This window comes from Lissotriton vulgaris, chromosome 3_1, assembly GCF_964263255.1.
Source record: "Lissotriton vulgaris chromosome 3_1, aLisVul1.2, whole genome shotgun sequence".
Lineage (NCBI taxonomy): Eukaryota > Metazoa > Chordata > Amphibia > Caudata > Salamandridae > Lissotriton > Lissotriton vulgaris.
This window is the reverse complement of record NC_141689.1, coordinates 829,261,978-829,284,004: the sequence shown is the minus strand read 5'-3', so window position 1 is coordinate 829,284,004 and position 22,027 is coordinate 829,261,978. Positions and strand designations below refer to the sequence as shown.

Genomic DNA, 22,027 nt, shown 5'->3' with positions numbered 1-22,027 from the left:
TAGAGTGTCCCTGAGCCTGAGAGATGAGATACATGGTTCTTTACCAACTCAAGACATTAAAGAAGCCATAAAAGAGTTGGCAACCTGTAAAACTCTAGGCACTAATGGGCTTCCAATAGAATTTTATAAGGTATATGAGGAAACTCTAGCATCCAAACTGGCCCTCTTAAATGAGGCAGCATTAGCGAAGGTAAAGCTACCCTCAACTCTGTGGGAAGCCTCTTTGGTCTCAATACTGAAACCACGACGCACTCACATGGACCCAGCCTCTTACGGACTAGTTGCTACACTGAACTCTGACAACAAGAGCCGTAGCAAATTCTGAGTTGACCTCATTCATTGCACACTTCCGCTTCAGATTCAACATTCATTCTAGACCACAATAATTTCATACAGGGGAGAAATGCTTCCCAGAATATACAAAATTATGGAGGCAGCTGCTCCATTGATATGGCCCAGTGCCACCTGCCTGGTTCATAACCAAGACAAGGCTTTTGATATCCGGGTTTGGGACTACCTCTTTAAGGTACTAATCTAATTTGGGTTTAGAAACAGCACCCTGTGATTAACCAGGCTGCTCTGCACAGACCCAGAGCCAGGGTCCAACTGGGATAGATCATCTCTGCTCTCTGAGGGTGGGCAAGGGAACCAGATAGGGGCAGCGTCAGATTCGTAACGGGGGCATTCGGGCAATGCCCGAGGGGCCGGTGTCCGAGTTCCACCTGAGGGCTGCTTTTGAGCAGCCTGAGGGCCGATTTGGGCGGTGTCTCTGTTATTCGACTATACCGCCAGCGGCCCAGTGGGTGTCTGAGTGGCACTCATTATCTCCCTTATAGCAGCAACAGGTACAGGTGTCACCCCTTTTCTCTTTCGCTGGGCCTCCCATTAATGTAGGCATTCTGAGCGGGGCAGGGGGCCTGAGCAGAAGTGGCCTCACTTGTTATAAGGTGTGTTTCACTAGTGTACACTGATGGGTGCATCCCCCCCCTCAACCCCCCCCCCCCCCACCCCTTTTTATGTAAAATTACACTGAAGCAGTGATTTGAGGGAAGGCATTATGCAAACGTGGGCCGATTTATTTATGCGTGCACGGGCCGATTTTTAATCCCAATCCAATCCTGGATAGGGTGTCCTCTTTCAGCTCTCTTATTTGCACTGGCCATTCGGTTGAGGTGTGAGGAGGGCAGAGGTAGGAATCTCACTTTGCTAATGAGATCCTGATCCATCTTAGATATCTTAAAGAGGACCATTCTAACATCACCCGAACCCTTGATGAATCCAGAGTAGCTTCCTTCCTCTTTGTCAATTAGTAGAAGTTCTGTCTCTTCCTGCGCTGCCTAGATGCCCATTCTGGGGGGGGGGGGCTGAACATTCCTCTTTTCACTACTTCGATATCCGTATTTACCACTCAGAGCAAGACCTTTTGGGCAGCAACCTTACTAAGTCTGTAAGAGCTCTCAGGGTCCAAGTGGCCATTTGGAGGACACTCCTGCTCTCAACCATGGGCCCTACTCTGCTGCCCAAGATAGTGATGCTACATTGCCTTTAGCATTTCTTTGCCAACATCGCAATTTTTCTCACCTGGAAGTTCTTGCAAGAGTTGGAGGCAAGTCTTTTTGACCGTTTCGAGTAGGAAAGCATCATTCACACTTAGAGGGAAGCAACTTGCTTTTTTCTTGGTGAGTCCGGGTTCAGTTTAATATGATTTTCACAAGCTTTGCACTTCATGGCACAAGTTACTTAGCAATGCTACTTGACATTACAGGATTGACACTGCAGCGAGAATATAACACGTAGTTGTGGATTCAAGTCACAACATATCCTACCGTGAGTTTGTTTTACAATTACGTTTATCATTGCAGTTAGCGAATGGAACACTAGGTTCTCTCACTACTAAACAAGCGGTAATTTGTTTTATCAATGGCTCATAACGACATTTGTTTTCGTTTGTGAATAAATATAGAAGCAGTCTCTCAGATACCTCACATGGATACACAGTCGATTATTGGTACACAATTTCTCTCAGAAGTGAATACGGTTATATTTAAAAGGAGAACTGTATTGGGTTCCTCCTGGGGTTTTGATTTTTTCACAGTGGTGGCATCAACACATCACGTATAATTAACGGTGTTTCAAGAACAAGAATACATCCTAGTATCTTACACTTATGGTGGCGGTCTTTCTTATGCAACCCTCCTGTTTTTCCTTTTTGACCAACTTCAGTTATACTTGACCTACTAATAAGTCCCTAAGGCAGTTATCGCAATGTGATTTTTGACGCTTAAATAATGTCTTATGAACTGCCATACAGTAAATCTCGAACATCAAGTTCTGGTTTTTGATGCATTCAGCAATCTCATGCTTATGTTAAATTATTCATATATACAGAGTGTTAATAAAGTGTTTCATGTTTATTATTTCCACAGTGCCCCTGAAGAAGGGAGTTTCCCGAAATGCATTGGGCTTTCTTTAAGTTGTGATAAGGTTACACTGTGCAAATCATTCAGTGACAGCCATGTTTTTTCAACTATTTACATTAGCAGCATTATACTGAATGTGTTCTTGGTATAAGTAAATACTGAATTCATTAACGGCTGTTGATTATTGACAATGTATATGAAAATATAAAACAGAATCGATAATTTTTCAAAAAGTGTAGTTTTTGATTGATTTCTGGAGACCCAGTTTAAGCACAGTTTATTGTCTTTTCATTGATATACTTTACAACTTGTTGTGCGTTTGGCATACTAGTGGTGATTCCACCAGTTGTTGTCCTTTCAATTAGGCTGGCTGCCTTCCAACCAAACAGCACACACACTTTGCTAAAATAGTTTAATACACAGAGTACTTTAGTACTTAAAGAAAGAGTGCGCAGGCAATCATCTCATCGGTCCAACTGGGATAGATCATCTCTGCTCTCTGAAGGTGGGCAAGGGAACCAGATAGGGGCAGCGTCGGATTGGTTACGGGGGCATTCGGGCAATGCCCGAGGGGCCGGGGTCCGAGTTCCACCTGAGAGATGCTTTTGAGCAGCCTGAGGGCCGATTTGGGCGGTGTCTCTGTTATTCAACTATACCGCCAGCGGCCCAGTGGGTGTCTGAGTGGCACTCATTATCTCCCTTATAGCAGCAACAGGTACAGGTGTCACCCCTTTTCTCTTTCGCTGGGCCTCCCATTAATGTAGGCATTCTGAGCGGGGCAGGAGACCTGAGCAGAAGTGGCCTCACTTGTTATCAGGTGTGTTTCATTAGTGTACACTGATGCGTGCATCCCCCCCCCCCTCAAACTCCCCACCCCTTTTTATGTAAAATTACACTGAAGCAGTGATTTGAGGGAAGGCATTATGCAAACTTGGGCGGATTTATTTATGCGTGCCGGGGCCGATTTTTAATCCCAATCCAATCCTGGATAGGGTGTCCTCTTTCAGCTCTCTTATTTGCACTGGCCATTCGGTTGAGGTGTGAGGAGGGCAGAGGTAGGAATCTCACTTCGCTAATGAGATCCTGCTCAATCTTAGATATCTTAAAGAGGACCATTCTAACATCACCCGAACCCTTGATGAGTCCACAGTAGCTTCCTTCCTCTTTGTCAATTAGTAAAAGTTCTGTCTCTTCCTACGCAGCCTAGATGCCCATTCTGGGGGGGGGGGGCTGAACATTCCTCTTTTCACTACTTCGATATCCGTATTTACCACTCAGAGCAAGACCTTTTGGGCAGCAACCTTACTAAGTCTGTAAGAGCCCTCAGGGTCCAAGTGGGCATTTGGAGGACACTCCTGCTCTCAACCATGGGCCCTACTCTGCTGCCCAAGATAGTGATGCTACATTGCCTTTAGCATTTCTTTGCCAACATCGCAATTTTTCTCACCTGGAAGTTCTTGCAAGAGTTGGAGGCAATTCTGGTGGATCGCATTTGGTGCAATGGCTGCCACAGAGTTGTGCCTCCCAGTTGACATGGGAGGGTTGGGGGCTTCTAACTTTGCGCACTAGTGCTTGGCAGCACAGCTCCATTGGAAATCCTATTGGCTATGGCCTCTCACTGGAAGAGACTAGCACAATTGGTTGCCCTATGAACCTTCATAGCGTTAAACCTAGGAACAAATGGCTCCACCTTGCATACATGGTGCAGTGATGCCTTGTTCAAAGTTTACTGCTCACTAAACTCGTGACTGCCTATGCCCTTGCTTTACCATTACCCAGCCTCTCTAAATATCATGGGTGTTTTAATGCAAGGGACCTGCACCGCTGGGAGACAGTTGCCATTGCGACCCTGGGTGACCTATTACAAGACAGCGAATTGTTACACTTAAAACTGCTCAAGGACAAGTTTACACTTGACAAGGGCAAATCCTAACACACAGCTTTCTACTCCACATCCTTCGGTCCAAATAGTCCATAGGCGATAATGAACCCGACACCCACTCTCTCATCCAAGCACTATATGTCCAGAGGGACCGCGTGAACCAGACTGGAGGAGGCATCGCCATCATACACAAGAACACCATCCGCATCACGACCAGCTCCGACGACACCTTCACCGCCGCCGAACACATCCACTTCCAGATTTACACCGACCCCAAGACCACACTCAGAGGCACCCTCATCTACAGACCCCCGGGACCACGCACACAATTCAGCGAAGACATCACAGACTTCATCAGCCCGCACGCCCTCCCCTCCGCTGACTACATCCTCCTAGGGGACCTCAACTTCCCCCTGGAGAACAACAAGGACAGCAACACCACCACCCAGCTGGACACCCTAGCCAACCTCGGTCTCAAGCAACTGGTGAACACCCCCACCCACTACGCCGGCCACACGCTTGACCCAGTCTTCTCCTCCAGTAAGTACATCTCCTTCAGCCACTCCACTGGACTTATTTGGACTGACCACAGCTGCGTCCACTTCAGCTTCAGAAGAACCACGACCCACCACCACCCGCAACAGGTTCCTCGCAGGAACTGGAACAAGAGCACCGCCGACCAGCTCACCACCTCCCTCAGCCAGAACCCTCCCGCCAGCACAACGGACTCCAACGAAGCAGCCAGCAACCTCACACAGTGGATCACCAACTGCGCAGACGACCTCACCCCCCCCAGCAGACACAGCAGCAAGAAAGCCTCTTGGTTCACCGACGAACTTAAGAACTCCAAGAAGAACTGCCGCACCTTCGAGAAAGCCTGGCGCAATGACCAGACTACAGACAACATGACTGCCCTCAAGCACGCCACCCGCAAACACCACCAGCTGATCCGCACCACCAAGAAGACAGCATTCAAAGAACGACTGGACAACAATGCCCACAACAGCAAGGAACTCTTCAGCATCGTCAAAGAGCTCTCCAACCCCAGCGCCAGAAACAACGATATCACTCCTTCGCAAGACCTCTGCGACTCACTCGCCTCGTTCTTCCACCTCAAGATCGCCAAAATACACAACAGCTTCAGCGCACCAACCACGCACCTAACCACCAAACCAGAGCCCACCACCACCACCCTCTGCGCCTGGCCCCCGGTCAGCACCGAAGACACCACCGGCACGATGAACACCATCCACTCCGGATCCCCAACCGACCCCTGCCCCCACCACGTCTTCAACAAGGCTGACTCCTTCATCGCACCCCAACTCCGGGACATCATCAACACCTCCTTCAACACCGCCACCTTCCCGGAAAGCTGGAAGCACGTCGAGCTCAGTGCCCTCCTGAAGAAATGAACTGCGGACCCCACCGACCTCAAGAACTTCCGCCCCATCTCGCTCCTCCCTTTTCCTGCCAAAGTCATCGAGAAGACCGTCAACAGACAGCTTGCCGCCTTCATCGAGATGAACGGATCCCTTGACCACTCGCAATCCGGCTTCCGAGCCAACCACAGCACTGAGACCGCCCTCATCGCAGCCACTGACGACATTAGATCCCTGCTAGACAACGGGGAAACAGCGACCCTCATCCTCCTGGACCTCTGCGCAGCGTTCGACACTGTCTGCCACCGCACCCTAGTGCAGCGCCTCAGCAACATCGGAATCCAAGAGAAGGCACTGGAGTGGATCATCTCGTTCCTCGCCGGAAGAACCCAGAGAGTCCGCCTCCCCCCGTTCAGATCCAAGGCCACCGAAGTCATCTGCGGCGTACCACAGGGATCATCGCTCTGCCCCACCCTCTTCAACGTCTACATGAGCCCCCTCACAGCCATCACACGCCAACACAACCTCAGCATCATCTCCTACACCGACGACACCCAGCTGATCCTCTCCCTCACCAATGACCCAGCCACCGCCAGAACCAGCCTACAAGAAGGGATGAAAGACGTCGCCGAGTGGATGAAGAACAGCTGTCTGAAACTAAACTCAGACAAGACGGAAGTCCTCATCCTGGGATCATCTTCCTCCGCCTGGGACGACTCCTGGTGGCCCCCTGCCCTGGGCACCTCTCCCAAGCCAACGGACCACGCACGTAACCTGAGCTTCGTCCTGAACTCCTCCCTCTCGATGACCAGACAAGTCAACACCGTCTCATTATCGGGCTTCAACACCCTGCGCATGCTCCGAAAGATCTTCCGATGGATCCCCACCAAAACCAGGAAGACGGTCACCCAGGCACTCGTCACCAGCCGACTGGACTACGGAAACACCCTCTACACCGCAACCACAGCCAAACTACAGAAAAGACTCCAGCGCATCCAGAACGCCTCCGGACAACTCATCCTGGACATCCCCGACACAGCCACATCTCTGGCCACCTTGAGAGACCTGCACTGGCTGCCCGTCAGCAAGAGGATCACGTTCAGACTCCTCACCCACGCACACAAGGCTCTCCACGACCTGGGCCCCAAGTACCTCAACAGCAGCATGACCTTCTACATTCCCACCCGCCAGCTACAGTCGACCAGCCTCGCCCTCGCCACCGTTCCACTCATCCGCAGAGCCACCGCCAGTGAAAGATCCTTCTCCTAACTGGCAGCCAAGACATGGAACTCCCTCCCCATCCACCTCCGGCGAACCCAGGACCATCTCTCCTTCAGGAAGCAACTCAAGACCTGGCTTTTCGAGCAGTAACGGACCCCTCTCCCCCCAGCGCCTTGAGACCCTTCCGGGTGAGTAGCGCGCTATACAAATGTCATGATTGATTGATTGATTGATTGATTATGTATTGGGCAATGTATGGAAACACAAATGTCAAAGCTGCATGCATGCTCAATTACAAGTCTTACGAGATACATGTGCAGCACAACTTAGGGGATCATGAGACAAGGAATGAGCAGAGCACTAGAGTATCTGCATGTAATCTCACATAACACTAAATTAGATTAATACACTTCTACATTTCACTTGGGACATACATCTACCCTGTGAATATTAATAAACTCGTTCCCTCTGCTAATGCCTCCTGACCTTACTGCGCAGTCCTGTCAGATTGCTATCATATGGTATAGGTCTGTCCATCACTGGTGACATATTGGCCAGAAGCAGCTGAACAATTGGCTGACACCACTGGGTTACGTGCCCTTGGTTCTTGGGAGGCTTGCACTCTAGATTTCTATAAGGTCCAAAGAAAATAAACTTACAAACCGGATTTTAGACATGGCCCTCTCGATAACAAAGTGGGTGATCACCTTAAGATAAAAGGGCACACTCTGCTCTCAGTTATAGCCTGGCACAAAACCACTATAAAGTGGGTACATGCAGAGAGTAGATTCAGTGCTGAATTTGAGCCTCAACGAGAGAGTCTCTTTCTACGTACCCAAGAGGAACCTCCGCTCTGCCAACCTCGCGCTGGCAGAGGTCCTCCGCATCCGCAGAACCAAAGCAGGTGGGAGAGCCTTCTACATCGCGGCCAAGACCTGGAACAAGCTCCCGGTGAACATCAGATGCTCCCCGACCCTGCACATGTTTAGGAAGGACCTCTAGACCTGGCTTTCGACTGACCCCACCACCCACACCCCTCCAGCGCCTTGAGACCCTCACGGGTGAGTAGCGCGCTCTATAAACCCCTGATTGATTGATTGATGTCCGGTGCACAGCACTGGCACTCAATTGTTGGCAACCAGCACTTATGATAGTTCGCCACACAGTGATGCTGTCTGTCTAATTTTGGAATGAGCACAAACAGTTGTTTAATAAGTATACATACATTAAAATGACTAACAACTGCCGCCCAAACCATTCTTATGGAAGTGTCAAGGTTAGTGGTTCTGTTGGTACAGTTATAGGCACTTAGGCAGTGGGTGGTTCAAGCTGCAGTGGCATCTTAACCAGGGCCCTGAAACTTCTTTTTTTGTGTGTGTTTTTTTTTTACAAATTCAGCACTGAGTAGAGCTCTGTAGGGGGGAGAAGCCACAGACCTGTGGAAATGCACAATTGCCAGGGAATAGGATGTGATATCGGTCAGATTAGCAGGGGCATCCAAAGATGATAACCTGCTGAAGATGTGTTAGCGTGATCAGCAGTCCGGCCGGGTTGCTGTCCTAACTTGAGTGCAGTGGCGTAACATTAGCTCTCGCTGCCCCCCAAGCTCTAGGAGGCCCCCTCCGACAGTGTGCACGAGGGTGGCGGCCCCAGACCGGAGAGCTCCTGACTGGGTGCGGGGCGAACTCCATGTACTTTGCATTGGGAGGCCCTGCGCAGTTGTGAAGCATCCCTATGTTGTTCTTCACATGCACACGGACCCTACTCCATGATGGATGGCCAGTTCATGTGTTCCCTCTCCTTCACCTCTTCCAACATAGACCCTCTCCTACATAGTTAACAAGACGCCGCCAATTTGAACTACCCCTGCCTATATTGCTTGACAGACATTCCCAACATTGTCCATTGCCCCCCCCCCCCCGCCTAAGTAGGATACAATACGATTTGAGATCTTATCTGGCACATAGCCCTGTTCATTTATTATCCACAACAATTTGGCAGTAGGGAACAAATGCGCAAAATAGTAACAAATTATTTACTTTTTTATATATCTTCAATAGTATATGCTCCAAGGGAGAGATACAACCCCTACCATAGGTTGTAATAATAGACAGAAAAGATTCTATCTCAAATTATAAATGCAAATTCTCAACCTGAGCAACACTATTAAGCAATAGAATGTCCAAATCAATAACAGTCTTTTCCCAATATTGCGGAGTCCATATCTTCTTTATTTATTCCAATCCAATTGCATAGTTCATCCAATCCATGGGTACAAATCATAAGGGTTTCTCCAACATTACAAGTAACCAACAGACTTAGCCAACGCGTCTTTCGTCTAGGCTCCTCAGCCAATGACTGTCAGGGCAAGTTGACTAAATTTTCAGGTATTATGTCAGTTTCATATGAGATTCAAGCATCAGTTGACAATTCTTATATGAAAATCCTGAGAATAAAACCGCCTATTCGTCTGTTTCTCTCAATTGTTATTGGTTGCTAGTTATAACTATTTCCGACCAGTATAATGTTATTCAATTCTCAAATATAGTCGCATTTGCTTGAAGGGATGTGAGGTTCTGTATTGCGGTTCAATTGTTGTCCTATATGTAGACCGGCGACATGAGTCGGAGTAGTTGCATCCAGCACGAGTTTGTAGTGGTGTTCATTTATTGTTTGCTTCCTAACCCGCCTGGATATGTTGACAAGATCAGGCTGCGCTTTTTCTTTTGGTGCGCGTGTCGCGATTTAGAACTGGGACTTCAGTGAGCGCCTTTTACTCGCCCAGAGCCATCAACACCGTCCTTACCTACGCTGCATTTGTTATCAAATTGTGATCTGTAAATCACTTGCCTTGTGTTTCCGTGTATAATGTTTTACTTGTTTATAAATATACCACTAAAAATAGCTTTAAAAAAATCCTACATTTGTGATGTGTTGTTAGTCACGTATGGAGCCGGTTCACAGTCCCACCACAGAAACCAGACCAATATCAGAAGAAATAACACAGGTCTGGGATCAGTATTGCACATTTACAGATTGATTTGTACTAATATTTTTTTACCTGCTACACAGAACATTATCATAGTATGCTTTCAGACATGTATGTTTATTCCCGTCACTAAAAACCAGCAAAACATAACCTAAGCTAACTCAGAGAGAGGACTGGGCATTTATTTTAAAATGTCAGGTTCAAGCCACCGAAGTTACACTGGACAAAAACATGCAACATAGGTGCGCCATTTTGTGTCGCTTACCTGCCACGGTGATCTGAACATTGGCGGTTTCGTTCCCAGATTTTGAAATGAGTGAACAGCGATATTCCATGTTTGCAGACGCAATGCCTTTCATCCAGCTGAAAATATGCTTCTTTCCACCAACCAGTGTGAAGGATTGCTCCGTAATGCAGCTCTCCATTTTTTCGCCATTCTTTTCCCATATAAAGTAGGCATCTTTAGGACCTAAGTAAAAGAATATCTTTAATCAGACTCTGGCATAAGTAACCACGCATGAATAAACAATAGGGAGACCAATGGTGAGTATTGTCTGACTTCTTCAGCGACTTCAGGGGTTTTCCTTTTTATAATTATGCACAGATAAAATATGACAAACACAAATGAACCAAAAAGTGGGAAGTTGCTTCAATTGAAAAAGAAACAAACTAACAAGTAGTTAATGAATTGGAATGTTGCAATAAAGGTCACTCTTTCTTTGAGGACTTTGAATGTTCTGATGTTGGGGTAAAGGGGAGAGGGCTCAGGTCAGATGGAGAACCCTCTGAAATAGGAGAAAGAGAAGAGCTTCTGACCATTGTCCAGACATCGCAATCCATTGTAAGAAGATACATAAACAAGCACTAAAGTAAAAGGCTATTTAAATGTTGGTAGAGAGGGAATTCCTTCACTATGGCGACCATGTTCCCGCCCTGCCAATATGGTGGTCCACTCGCCCGAGTGTTCTCTCCCTGCTAATACAGTGGTCCGCATGCCAGATTTAAATGCGGGCGGACCATACGTTTGCACCAAACTGTGAAATGCATTGATAGAAATCGCCAGCTTCACTGATATTTCTGAATTTGGTGTACGCCATCTCTAGCACAGCGACGGAGTAATTTACTCCAACACCATGGCGGTGAAATGGATTGCTCGCCAATATCTAAATCTGCCCCCAAATATCATGTGGCTACGTGAGAGCTACTCCTCCTGCAATGGCAACAGTCTACACGTTTTCAGCACATTATAGTTTTTAGAATTATATTCTATTTTTGTAGGACACCTTCTGGATAAAATGCTTTGATTCTGCTCAATAACAGCGAAGCCCCTGCACTAGACACAACAGTAATGTCTGGGTGATTTTGAGTTTCAGTGAGATTGGTTGACTGTGCACATCAAGACTTTCAAGGTTAACAGATCATTAGTATAATTAAGAGAGTTCAAGAGATGTAAAGTTCTTGGTGTTGTCCACCAGTTTAATGTTCCTCTGTACTGGCCAACACGTGTTTCATCGCAGGGAACAGACTGCGAATCTTCAGGGCCTCATAATATATGGACCAGAATTGGTAGTATGGCCAAACCAGATAAGGGCGAAGTATGTAGTGCGAAAACGTTGCTCGCGTAGTGGGTAGTTTCTCATTAGTATTCAATGGAAGCCATAACCGGGAGGAGAAGATGTGTTAGAGGCAGTAGCACTCAGAATGATAGACAGGCGGGTACACCTGAATGTCCGTATTCCCCCTCCTGTAGTTCCCTGCGCCGTTTATCAAAGACGTCTTTGATAAACGGCGCAGGGAACTACAGGAGGGGGAATACGGACATTCGGGTGTACCCGCCTGTCTATCATTCTGAGTGCTACTGCCTCTAACACATCTTCTCCTCCCGGTTATGGCTTCCATTGAATACTAATGAGAAACTACTCACTACGCGAGCAACGTTTTCGCACTACATACTTCGCCCTTATCTGGTTTGGCCATACTACCAATTCTGGTCCATATATTATGAGGCCCTGAAGATTCGCAGTCTGTTCCCTGCGATGAAATACGTGTTGGCCAGTACAGAGGAACATTAAGCTGGTGGACAACACCAAGAACTTTACATCTCTTGAACTCTCTTAATTATACTAATGATCTGTTAACCTTGAAAGTCTTGATGTGCACAGTCAACCAATCTCACTGAAACTCAAAATCACCCAGACATTACTGTTGTGTCTAGTGCAGGGGCTTCGCTGTTATTGTGCAATTTGTGTGGATCTTCTTGGTCCAACCTTGAGCGGTTGTGAGGGATTACCGCCCGCCCCTTTGCCTAGACCGTTGTACTTGATAATAGTAGACACATTGCGGTTACTCAGGTGTGCGCCTTGTCAGTTCTGGAAACCCCCCCAATACCCTCCCAGCTGTATAACTGCTTTGATTCTGTTGATTCACACACCGAATTCCATGGTTTACTTGTTTCTTTATTTTTTTACAGGTTTTGCGAAGTTCCAGTTGCTATGAAGCTGTTGTAGAGTGGTAATGGAAAGGGTATATTGCAGTTCCAGGGGGACATATTAGTTATCCAAGTTTATAGACCACATATGAAGTCATCAGCTGTTCTTGGGTCAGTGCCAACTATAGGCTGAGCATAAGATTTTCTGGGATTTTATAACTAGGGAGAAGGGAGTTGCTCTGCAGCTCTTGATGGTGTAGCCTTGGGTGAGTAGGGATCTATCACGGTAATGCTTTGCTCCATGTTTACAGACGGATTGGAAGTTTAGGGTAACCGACCTTACGCATCTAGTATCAGAGGAACACAAGGTAGAAATTGTCAGCTCCCAAGACATAGAGTCCTCTGTAATTCCGATGCAAGGTTCTGATCAATTACCTTCCTTTAATTGGTGCCAAGTGCAGAGATTTCTTTACTCCACTGATTATTCGAGCAGTGTTTAGTTGTCAGTGACTATAGCACGAAGTTGATGTTGCAGTAGCCAAAGCAGGACATTTTGTGGAAATGTAAATATATTTAGAGCAATAATGTATGCGTAAATAGAGCACTGCTGGTGAATTGCAGGGCTGTTGTCCTCATCAAGTAACTTCTCAAAGTGGATTGCTTCATCCAAACCATTAATGTGTTTGGTTCGTGTTATACTTATTTGAGGCATTTCATTTAGTGCTGAACTTCACAGGGAAAGTTGTTAACGTGTGGGCCTATATCAAGCATCAGCTTAACTTAGATCAGTACGGTGCGCACGGTGGAGCTGAGACAGCATTAGAGACACCAGGATGGGATGGCACTCAAAAGGGACATTACACGTATGTTTACAGTATATAGGTTATGTTGCAAACGTTTGCAATTTGAGGCCTTGTAAAATACTTTTTTTTGCTTACAATCAAACGTTATTTAGTGTTTTGCTGAAGTGCAGGGGCCAGAATTAGAACCAGAGTCCAATAGAGCAAGCCTGATTTTGCAGAAATGCACAAATATGGAATTCTTCCAGACAGACTGGAAAAACACAGTAGTCACCAAGCGAACATCAAATCAAACACATGGCAATGAATGCCAAACGCACGCAGTCTTCGCCAAATTCAGTTGGTGATTATGTATTGTAGAAATAATTAGCATGACTAAGCCCGAACAGACAAGCAGCGACTGAAATCGAGCAGCCAAATTAGCAAAAGAGTATAGAGACACCAGCAACATCGAACCACACTTTGATCCTCACTACTCGGAAATCAAAATCACACTAAAGGCATGTCTTACAAACTCCCCCACCAAAACACAACCAGCCACTAAGCAAGTCTCAATGAAATAGAGGAGAGCAGTACATTAGTATGTGCCAAGAAAAGTCTTTATTATGAGCAGAACACACAACATTCAATGTAGGACTAAGATTGTAAACAATAGAACACACAAGTCAAGGGAGCAGTATGTCTCTATTAATGTTTACACCACAACATCACAGCCATAGAGGACTAAGCCAAAGGTATGAGCTGGCCACCTCACACAACCTCCACATACTTGCAGGTTCCAATTAGCCAAAGGCACAATAATTGAGAGACCTTGGCCTGCATGGCACAGGGAACTGGGGAAATGGGCCAAAGCTGAGCGCCCATTCCTCCACTGCCTCCGAAACAGAGGAACCCCACCAGGGATGGCAACTAGATGGGAATTGATCAAACTAACTACTAAAGATAACGAGAGATTCCCATGAAGTACCCCGCATTATAGGAACATAAATACCCAACCCAGGCACTGTGGGCTTACTATTCCAAGATTTACTCACAGCTGATAAGACTCACACCAATTCCCACCTCCCACCCCTGAATCCATCTCCTGGGACGTATGGAGGACACCCCAATGAGTACGCTTTGAAATGAGTGATGGATTCCATGCTCTTCAACACTTATGACAGATCAAACTTTAAAATATCAACCTGTGTGAACCCTCAACAGTTTATTGACTCTGTTGATAAATACACAAGAAATATCCTAGTCAATATATGCTGATGTGTCCGATCTTTACTGCAGAAAATGAATTAAAAACACAAATGAAATGAAAAACGGTATGGGCTTTGCAGGAGATAGAATCTTGCAAAAAGAGTTCTCTCCCATCACCATGCAAGCTTAGCTAGCACACATATTCATTCGGGACTTCATGTGATGGAGTATAGTTTGTTGACAAAGAAGGTTGAGGCAAAGTGCAACACACAACCACTACACCTACTAGGAAAGTCTACAGAGTTTAAGATGCATGATGATCATCATCAACAACTTTCTACATCCTGTCACCAGAACATTAACTCCATTGAAAGCACACAGCCTGTCATGAGTCGTGAGAAAGCTACTATGCACACTGGGTGCTATAGAACTGGGTAATTCCAGAAGCATGCAGCATAACATTGGAATATTCAACGACCCTTCAACATTGCAATGAGACTAGTCACAAAATAACTCAAATCTCATGGTCTGTACCATGTTACTTTCCCCCAGACACTGCAGCAGACGTGACAATTCCAGTAGACGCATGCAACATCTGTGGCTTCCCCTCAACAAAATGTCCATTAATTGCATACATCACACCACCAAAAAGCCATTACTGCAACAGATACAGGCTTGACTCAAAACATAACTGCTGTAACGTACAACTATGCTTCACTGTGTAGTCAAAGTTCTTCCTAGATTCCAGGCATAATGCCGTAATCATTTGTAAAAATGTGCTCTATTAGCTTAGCTGGCACACAATCATCATTCTCTGCTATTCCAATCATTCATGGTTCCTAAACTCCCCCAATGGGTCAGAGTAGCTGTGCCTTAAAGGTGTGGTGATGGCACCTTACCACAATTCAGCAATCTGGGAAAAGAGGAAGTAAAACAAGATGCACCTCTGAGTGTCTCACTGGGTGCTCACACAAAGATTCATGTACCCCAATCCAAGAATTTATCAGAGCCATGTCCACATGCCGACAGCAGGGCACCTGCTGCATGCCTACTTCATGCTCAACAACATGGCTCTTAACAGGTGATTACTTATCAGAGATGTCCACGGACACTGAGGTCTTCACCTGGCCGTCACGGTCTAGCGCAGAAGAGCCCGCAATAATTGGGTCATGCCTAGGCATATGATGGCGTAATATGTGGAAAGTAGGCAAAGTAGATGAGGGATAATTATTCAAACTACCCTCTGAAGTGGTTTGTAGAGGAGTGACAGGTTTGGGGGGGGTGGAGGAAAGTGGAAGAAGTGAACAGCATTCGTGGAGGGGAACCCCTTGGGGCAATTAGGCTGCCATATTAAGTGAAGTGACTGTCACTGAAAAGTACTAGAATATAACCAGAAATAAGGGGGGCATGGTCATGGTCAGAAAGTTCAAAGGCATATCATGGGCCAGGCAAACAAAGTTGTAGTCTGTGATGGACTTGAGAATAATGCATACATTGAGTTCATTTTGTATTGTGATCGATAGTGATGGAAAATTAGACCCACCCTACTTAGAAAGCGCAATAAGTAACAGAATCGTGCCGTGTATTGATCCAAAACCAAATGAACCTCAATAATGTAGGTGTTGGTATGGTATGCAAAAGGATCAACCATTAGAGAGTTCGAAAAACATTTCAGAATACTGGGCGACAGGAGGTTGTGCTTTAGAATATGGTAATGAATGTATAACATACTGCGAGTCGTTCAACAATGTAATATATGGATAGCCTTGGAGGAACAGGGCCACAGTGCAACAAACGCATCATAAATTGCAAAAAATGAAGAAGCTTAACTCAAGAGTAGGCTGATAAAGTGTAATGATATTCTAGTTCAATAGCAAGAAAAGAGAAAGAAACAGAATAAAATAAGTGCTTGGGAGAGTCTGGGGCAACATCATGTTAGATAGACAAGAGGAATACAAGCACTTTTGTATAGATATTGGAAGACCATGGAAACAGGGTGTTAGATTGCCTGCAAAGTATGGGGTGCCTAAGAATAAGGGCCTGTTTTTGAGTTTGGCAGATGGGTTATTCCAGCTCAAACATGACTGATATCCCAACTGCCGTATTACAATGGCCAGGTCTGTTTTTGTCCTACGTAGACTGAAGCTTCAGGTTTTTTTTATTTTTTATGACAAGCTAATAAAATAAACAACTACACCTTATAAGCATATTACAAGAAAATTCACAGCTGGGGAACTGGAGGGGATACAGAAGGTAGCTACATCAGAGCTCACATGCCCAGGAGCTAACCACACTACTTAAACTGAGGGTAACCATCTCAATACTGCCAGGGACCTAGGAACAGACACTTCATACTCTGACCAGCAAATTTAAACCCAAATCAATCTTCACTCCTGAACTGCCCCCAGAATATTCACTAGACGTGCTTTGCAGGGCAGTTATCTCAGAGTACAGAATATCACAATATTCCTAAAGGAGAACGTATTTAGCATCAACATTAAACTCAAACAGAGGGGGGCGGTCTAACTATTAAAGATTAACCTACCATTGTTATTAATGGGTTGAAGTGGTAAGGTGTTTAAATCTATTTTATAAGTATTTTTATGATTACCTTTTGAATGTGTTGTTATATGTTTTGTATGGCCCTGGCTGCTCAGTCGTGTATGGCTGTGAAAAAATGTAATTCTACAGGCAATGCCAAATACACATTGAACACATGCATACAATGAATCAGAGCCTATTAATATCAACACAAATGCAAGGATTATTCTCGTTCAAATTCATATCTTAAAGGTACCTAACAAGTCGCACACATGGAGGAACAATCAGTCATACATGTAAAGTATACAAATATTACATATTTTGTAGAAAATCAAGGCTCAAACATTATAACTCATATGTAAAATGGGAGTTGGGGAAAACAATGGAGGGAGAATCTGTGAACAACAATATTGTTTGTGAATGTATGTTGGCGCAGACAGTAGCATAGCTAGGCCTTTTGCCGCAGAGGCGGCCGTAAGAGCGGGGGATGGAATGCTGTCGAATTAATCTTACATTTGCCGACCGCGCGGCCACAGGTAAGAACGGGGTGTGGGATTAGCCTGTTGCACCAACAATCGTGCAGCCCGGGTCGGACTCTCCCCCACCGTGATACACCGCTGGGTGCAGAGCAACGGTGTAAGTTGCCGTGAGAGGGGACTCAATTTGTGCCACTGTAGCAGTGCTGCAGAGTCGTTTTATAGGTCTCGCCTACACAGCGTGCATGCGCTGCATAGGAGGTGATATTCAGTAATTGATTCCCTGTTTTTGCCAAAAAAGTGCACACTTTGCATTGCTTTTAATGGCAACGCGTGCACGTTTGGCGATTCCATTGTGGGAGCGAGCTTTGAAACCATCTGTTTGTAATTAACAGGTGGCTCCTGCTCGCTCTCGCAAGGGAACCAGGCAAAGGCCCCCATCCGGTCTCCCCTCCCCCTGCTGCCTCCTCCTCCTCTACACGTCAAACGTGTTTTTTTTTTTTTTTACTTTCAGCACGAGGCACGCGCGCGCGCTTGTTTTCTTTTTGTTGGTGCTGTACTTCACTGGCAAACAGTAGTTTATTTCCCGTAGGCTAATTATGGAGGGCGGTGCACCTGCCTGGGGAGAACAGGGTGGCGCCCTCCTGCGGGCGGCGCTTGATGGACAGCATGCCACTCTGCATTAAATGGGCTTTACACCTTGGATTCTGGCAGGAAGGGACGAGGGGGAGAGCTGCTGTCAAGGGGGTTTGTTTGAAAAGGAGGACCTAACCCGCTGCTTGTTTTCTGTTTGAGGCATGTGCGGAACCCCTACGCACGTGGCAGAGAGTTTAGCATCGAAACTGGGAAGTGATCGTTCCAAGGGGCAGAAACCTCCGATCCCCGTTAAATACTGCCCTGCAAGTGGAGGCGGGATGTAACGGCTTCCATGTGACACAACTGACACCTGGTGATGCTGAGGCCAAGGTCACCGAACCACGTCTTTGAGAGGTCACTGCGGGCCTTTGTGCTCACACCAGGTGTTAGTGTGTTCGATTTCTGGGTTCAGTTTCAGACATTGGCATGGGCTGCATGATTGAACATCTGGGAGAGGATGTGGCGCTATGGTCAGAGCTGCCATGTTGGAGCTAGTGAACCATGGTCGAGTCCTGGCTCTGCCTCCGGCTCAACGTCCTGTGATACTGAGCAATCACTCTCCTGGTGCCTAAAAAAACAAGCATTGGCATAGCCAATAGGTCTCGCCTTTGAGACCTTATAAGTGTTTAGACATGCAACAGTTGATGTTGTTGCACCAAGGATATTGTGCTGCATAATTAAATACTTATAAGGTCCCAAAAGCGTGACCTATTGGCTATGCCAATGCTTGTATAACATTCTTTGCAGTGTTTGTGCACATTGTGTTTTGCCGTCTAGTTCAAAGTCAGTTGTAGTTCTCTTATTACTTGAAGTAGTCATACTGTGCCTCTGCCCATGTATGGTGTGGTGCTTGTGGCTGTGCCGTTTGATAATGTGTCAAACAGTTGTTTTTTGTAGGTGATAATGGACAAATTGTTGTACATAAAATTTCGAAAGGCCCTCTGTGATTGCTGGACATTTTCTGGCCATCAATTTTCAGCTTGCTCGATTGAACCCTGCATGCATCTAGCTTGGCAAACTAGTCTCTTGGGGCAATATTTACAAAAAAATGTTGGAGCTGCTGAGCTGCATCAAATTTGGCAGCGCCGCACTCCTATATTTCCAAAACGCAGCGATGTGCCTTATTTACAATATGTGCACCCCTGGGATTTCCCTAGCGATGGTGCCAAAATTACCTGTCTAAGGCCAACGCAGTTGAATGGGAATGATTGTTTATGTGCATGAAGGTACACCTTTCTGCACATAAACAATCAATAATGCCAATTTGTTATTTCTATATGTGCTGCGGAATGCAGCACATAGAAAAAGCAAAAACAAGGAGAAATCGTATCTCTGCTCGTTGTGCCATTCTAACACCTGCTATTGCATAGTGTTAGATTTTGGTGCTGCCTCAGAGGTACACATCCTTGTAAATCTGGGGCAGTGTCAAAATGCAATGGGTGTTGTGTGGAACACCACAGCAACAATCATTGCACGCCCCTTTTTAACGCAAAGTGATGCATGTAAAAGGGCCGTATCTATGAGGTACCATTAAGCCAGTTAACGTGGCTTAGCACTGCTTTGTAAATAGGGAGAAGGGCATAGAGCCACTAGAACATTGCTAAAAGTGATGTTCTGGTGGTGCGATCCCATTGTAAATGTACCCTTTGATCTCATCTCTCTGCTCATAAAGAGGATGCTCAGATTGGTAATTCTCAAAAGGTGTCATTACATGTAATTCAGTCTAACTAAAATGAAGACAATGTATGTATAGGTATTGGCAGATCATGTACCTAGAAGGAGAGGAATAGAGCATTGATCAAGGGTCCCTGCGTTATCCCTATGGGCATTTTTAATATCTTTCTGACCCCGTTGGCGGTGCTGGCTGAGTCCTTTGGGGCCCAGATAATATCATACGCCGACGATACTCAGCTCCTTTTTACGTGTGCAAAGGGGGCAGAGTTTGATGGAAAGAGGATTCGTGGTTGTCTTGGAGCTGTCTTTGAATGGTTCTAGGGCAACAGTCTCAAGTGTAATCCGGGGAAATCTGAGGTGCTCTTCTTGGGGTGTAATCTGACCCGAGTTGGCAAGCATGGTGGCCGCATGACATGTTTCCTCCGGCGTCTTCCTCCACCGTGGCTAAAAACTTGGGGGTCAAAATTGATAATGGGCTGACTATGAAAGCCCAAGTTCTTGGTCTTGTGGGCGTCTGCTTCGGTCTGCTTAGGATGCTCTGGAGGTTTCTTCCTCTGCTTTCAAAAAACCATCGCAAGATTACCGTCCATGCCCTCATTGGCTCGAGGCTAGATTACTCGAATGTTCTCTACCTGGGTTTGCCCGAGTATCTGTTGCAACGACTTCAGGTAGTCCAGAACTCGGCGGCCCGGGCTATTTATGGTCTTCCCCGTCGTGCTAGCACTTCTGACCTTTTAATTACCCTGCACTGGCTTCCTGTCCGGAAGCGGATTGTTTTTAAGGCCCTTACGTTGGCCCACATGCCACTGGAGCTACCTATATTCAGAAAAGGTTGGCCTTCTATAAACCTGCTAGGGCTCTTAGATATGAAACCCTCTCTCTTGCGGTGGTGCCTGTGGTGAAAAAGGCCCGGACTGGTGGACGCTCTTTCAGCGTCTGGCGCCTCAGCTCTGGAAGACCCTTCCCTTGTCACTCCGCAGCACTGCCAATTTGCTTGCCTTTAGAAAGGGTCTAAAGACTTGGTTGTTTTGTCTCTAGCTTTCTGGTTTTTTTTTTCTGGTTCATTCTACTGTTGTGTTGTGTGTTAGTGTCTGATCCGTGGGTTTAAAGCGCCGGGACACTCCTTTGGAGTAGCTGAGCGCTATATAAAACACCCACATAACATAACATAACATAACATGGATTAGTACTGATGATGATGGAGATGTTATTCAAGGTCCTTGGAGCACTGGCAGAGAAAATGGGTCTTCAATTTTTCTTTTTTGCAGTTTTTTTTACATTGGGGCAATTTCTTGCCTGCTGGTTTGGTAGTGTGCACCTTAAGTAGCTTATTTCTCTACCACGTTTGTATGACAGAGGAACGCATGGCTAACCCACACATGCCTCTACTACGCAGACTAAATCACAAATGCGTCTGAACAGTGCATTCCCTTACCAAGCATGTCATTACCAGGCAATTTTGTGGTAAAGGTATGTGGGGTAAAGATCCCAACCTTAGTACCTACCAACTACCCGACTCACCCCTGAGCCCAAAAAAGTATCCTGACCCCCAAGCCCTAAAAAGTACCCAGCCCAAGCCCTGCAAACTGCCTAGACCCCCTGAGCCCTAAAAACTATCTTGACCCTCCCTAAGCCCTAAAAACTACCCCACCCCCAGTCCTGAAAACAACCCAACCCCCTAACCCTGAGCCCTAAAAAATAACCCAATACTTAAAAAATACCACCTACACCCTCAACACCCAGCCCCAGCCCCACTACCTCACTGCGTCCTCTCCCATTCCTTCCTATTCGAGGGCCCGACCATCTCAGCATCTAAACTGCACATATGCCTTATCCACACATACGTGTGGCTAAGCTTGCATTGAAATGACACGTTTGGCTTCTCCAGCGTTGTTCAGGCCGTTTCTCTTTTTTTTTTGTTGTCCTCATTAGTACATAGCTGATATATAATTGAGAGGTCGAATGTAGAGGCAGAGACAGAACCCACAGAGGAAGAGGCCCGAAGTCTAATGGCCTTAGATCACCAGAGTTGGGACTCCCGATCGCTTCATTCACTGAAGGCGTGTTCACAACACTTCAGGTCCTCGCCTGGCCTCGACCTTTATCCTCATAGTCCATCACTCTGTCCCCCAGGCTCACTCTCAAGTAGAACAGGTCCCGCAGAGTGTTCTGCTCTAGGATTATTAGGCCACACCCAATGGATTATCCCAAACCTGTATGGCTAAATATGATCATTGGACTGAAATCCCCTACCATTTACTACAAAAAGAAAAAAGAAGAAGAAAAGAAAACCGAGGAAAAGGAAAAGGAAAAAACGTATCTACCAAGAAATAGGAGGAGGAAAAGAAGAAAAACATTGAAAAAATATTTACTACACCATACCTAATGTGGCC

General features: G+C 46.2%; 1 protein-coding gene across 2 annotated transcripts in view; it reads right to left on the bottom strand.

Moving 5' to 3' along the window:
* The window catches only part of SEMA4D (semaphorin 4D), a 1,027,601-nt gene that overhangs the window by 73,626 nt on the left and 931,948 nt on the right, over nucleotides 1–22,027 (bottom strand). For both annotated transcript variants that reach the window (XM_086961137.1, XM_086961138.1), the window contains one exon: nucleotides 10,157–10,360. In XM_086961137.1, coding sequence (XP_086817263.1) covers nucleotides 10,157–10,360 — 204 coding nt within the window. The remainder of the gene's footprint in view (nucleotides 1–10,156; nucleotides 10,361–22,027) is intronic.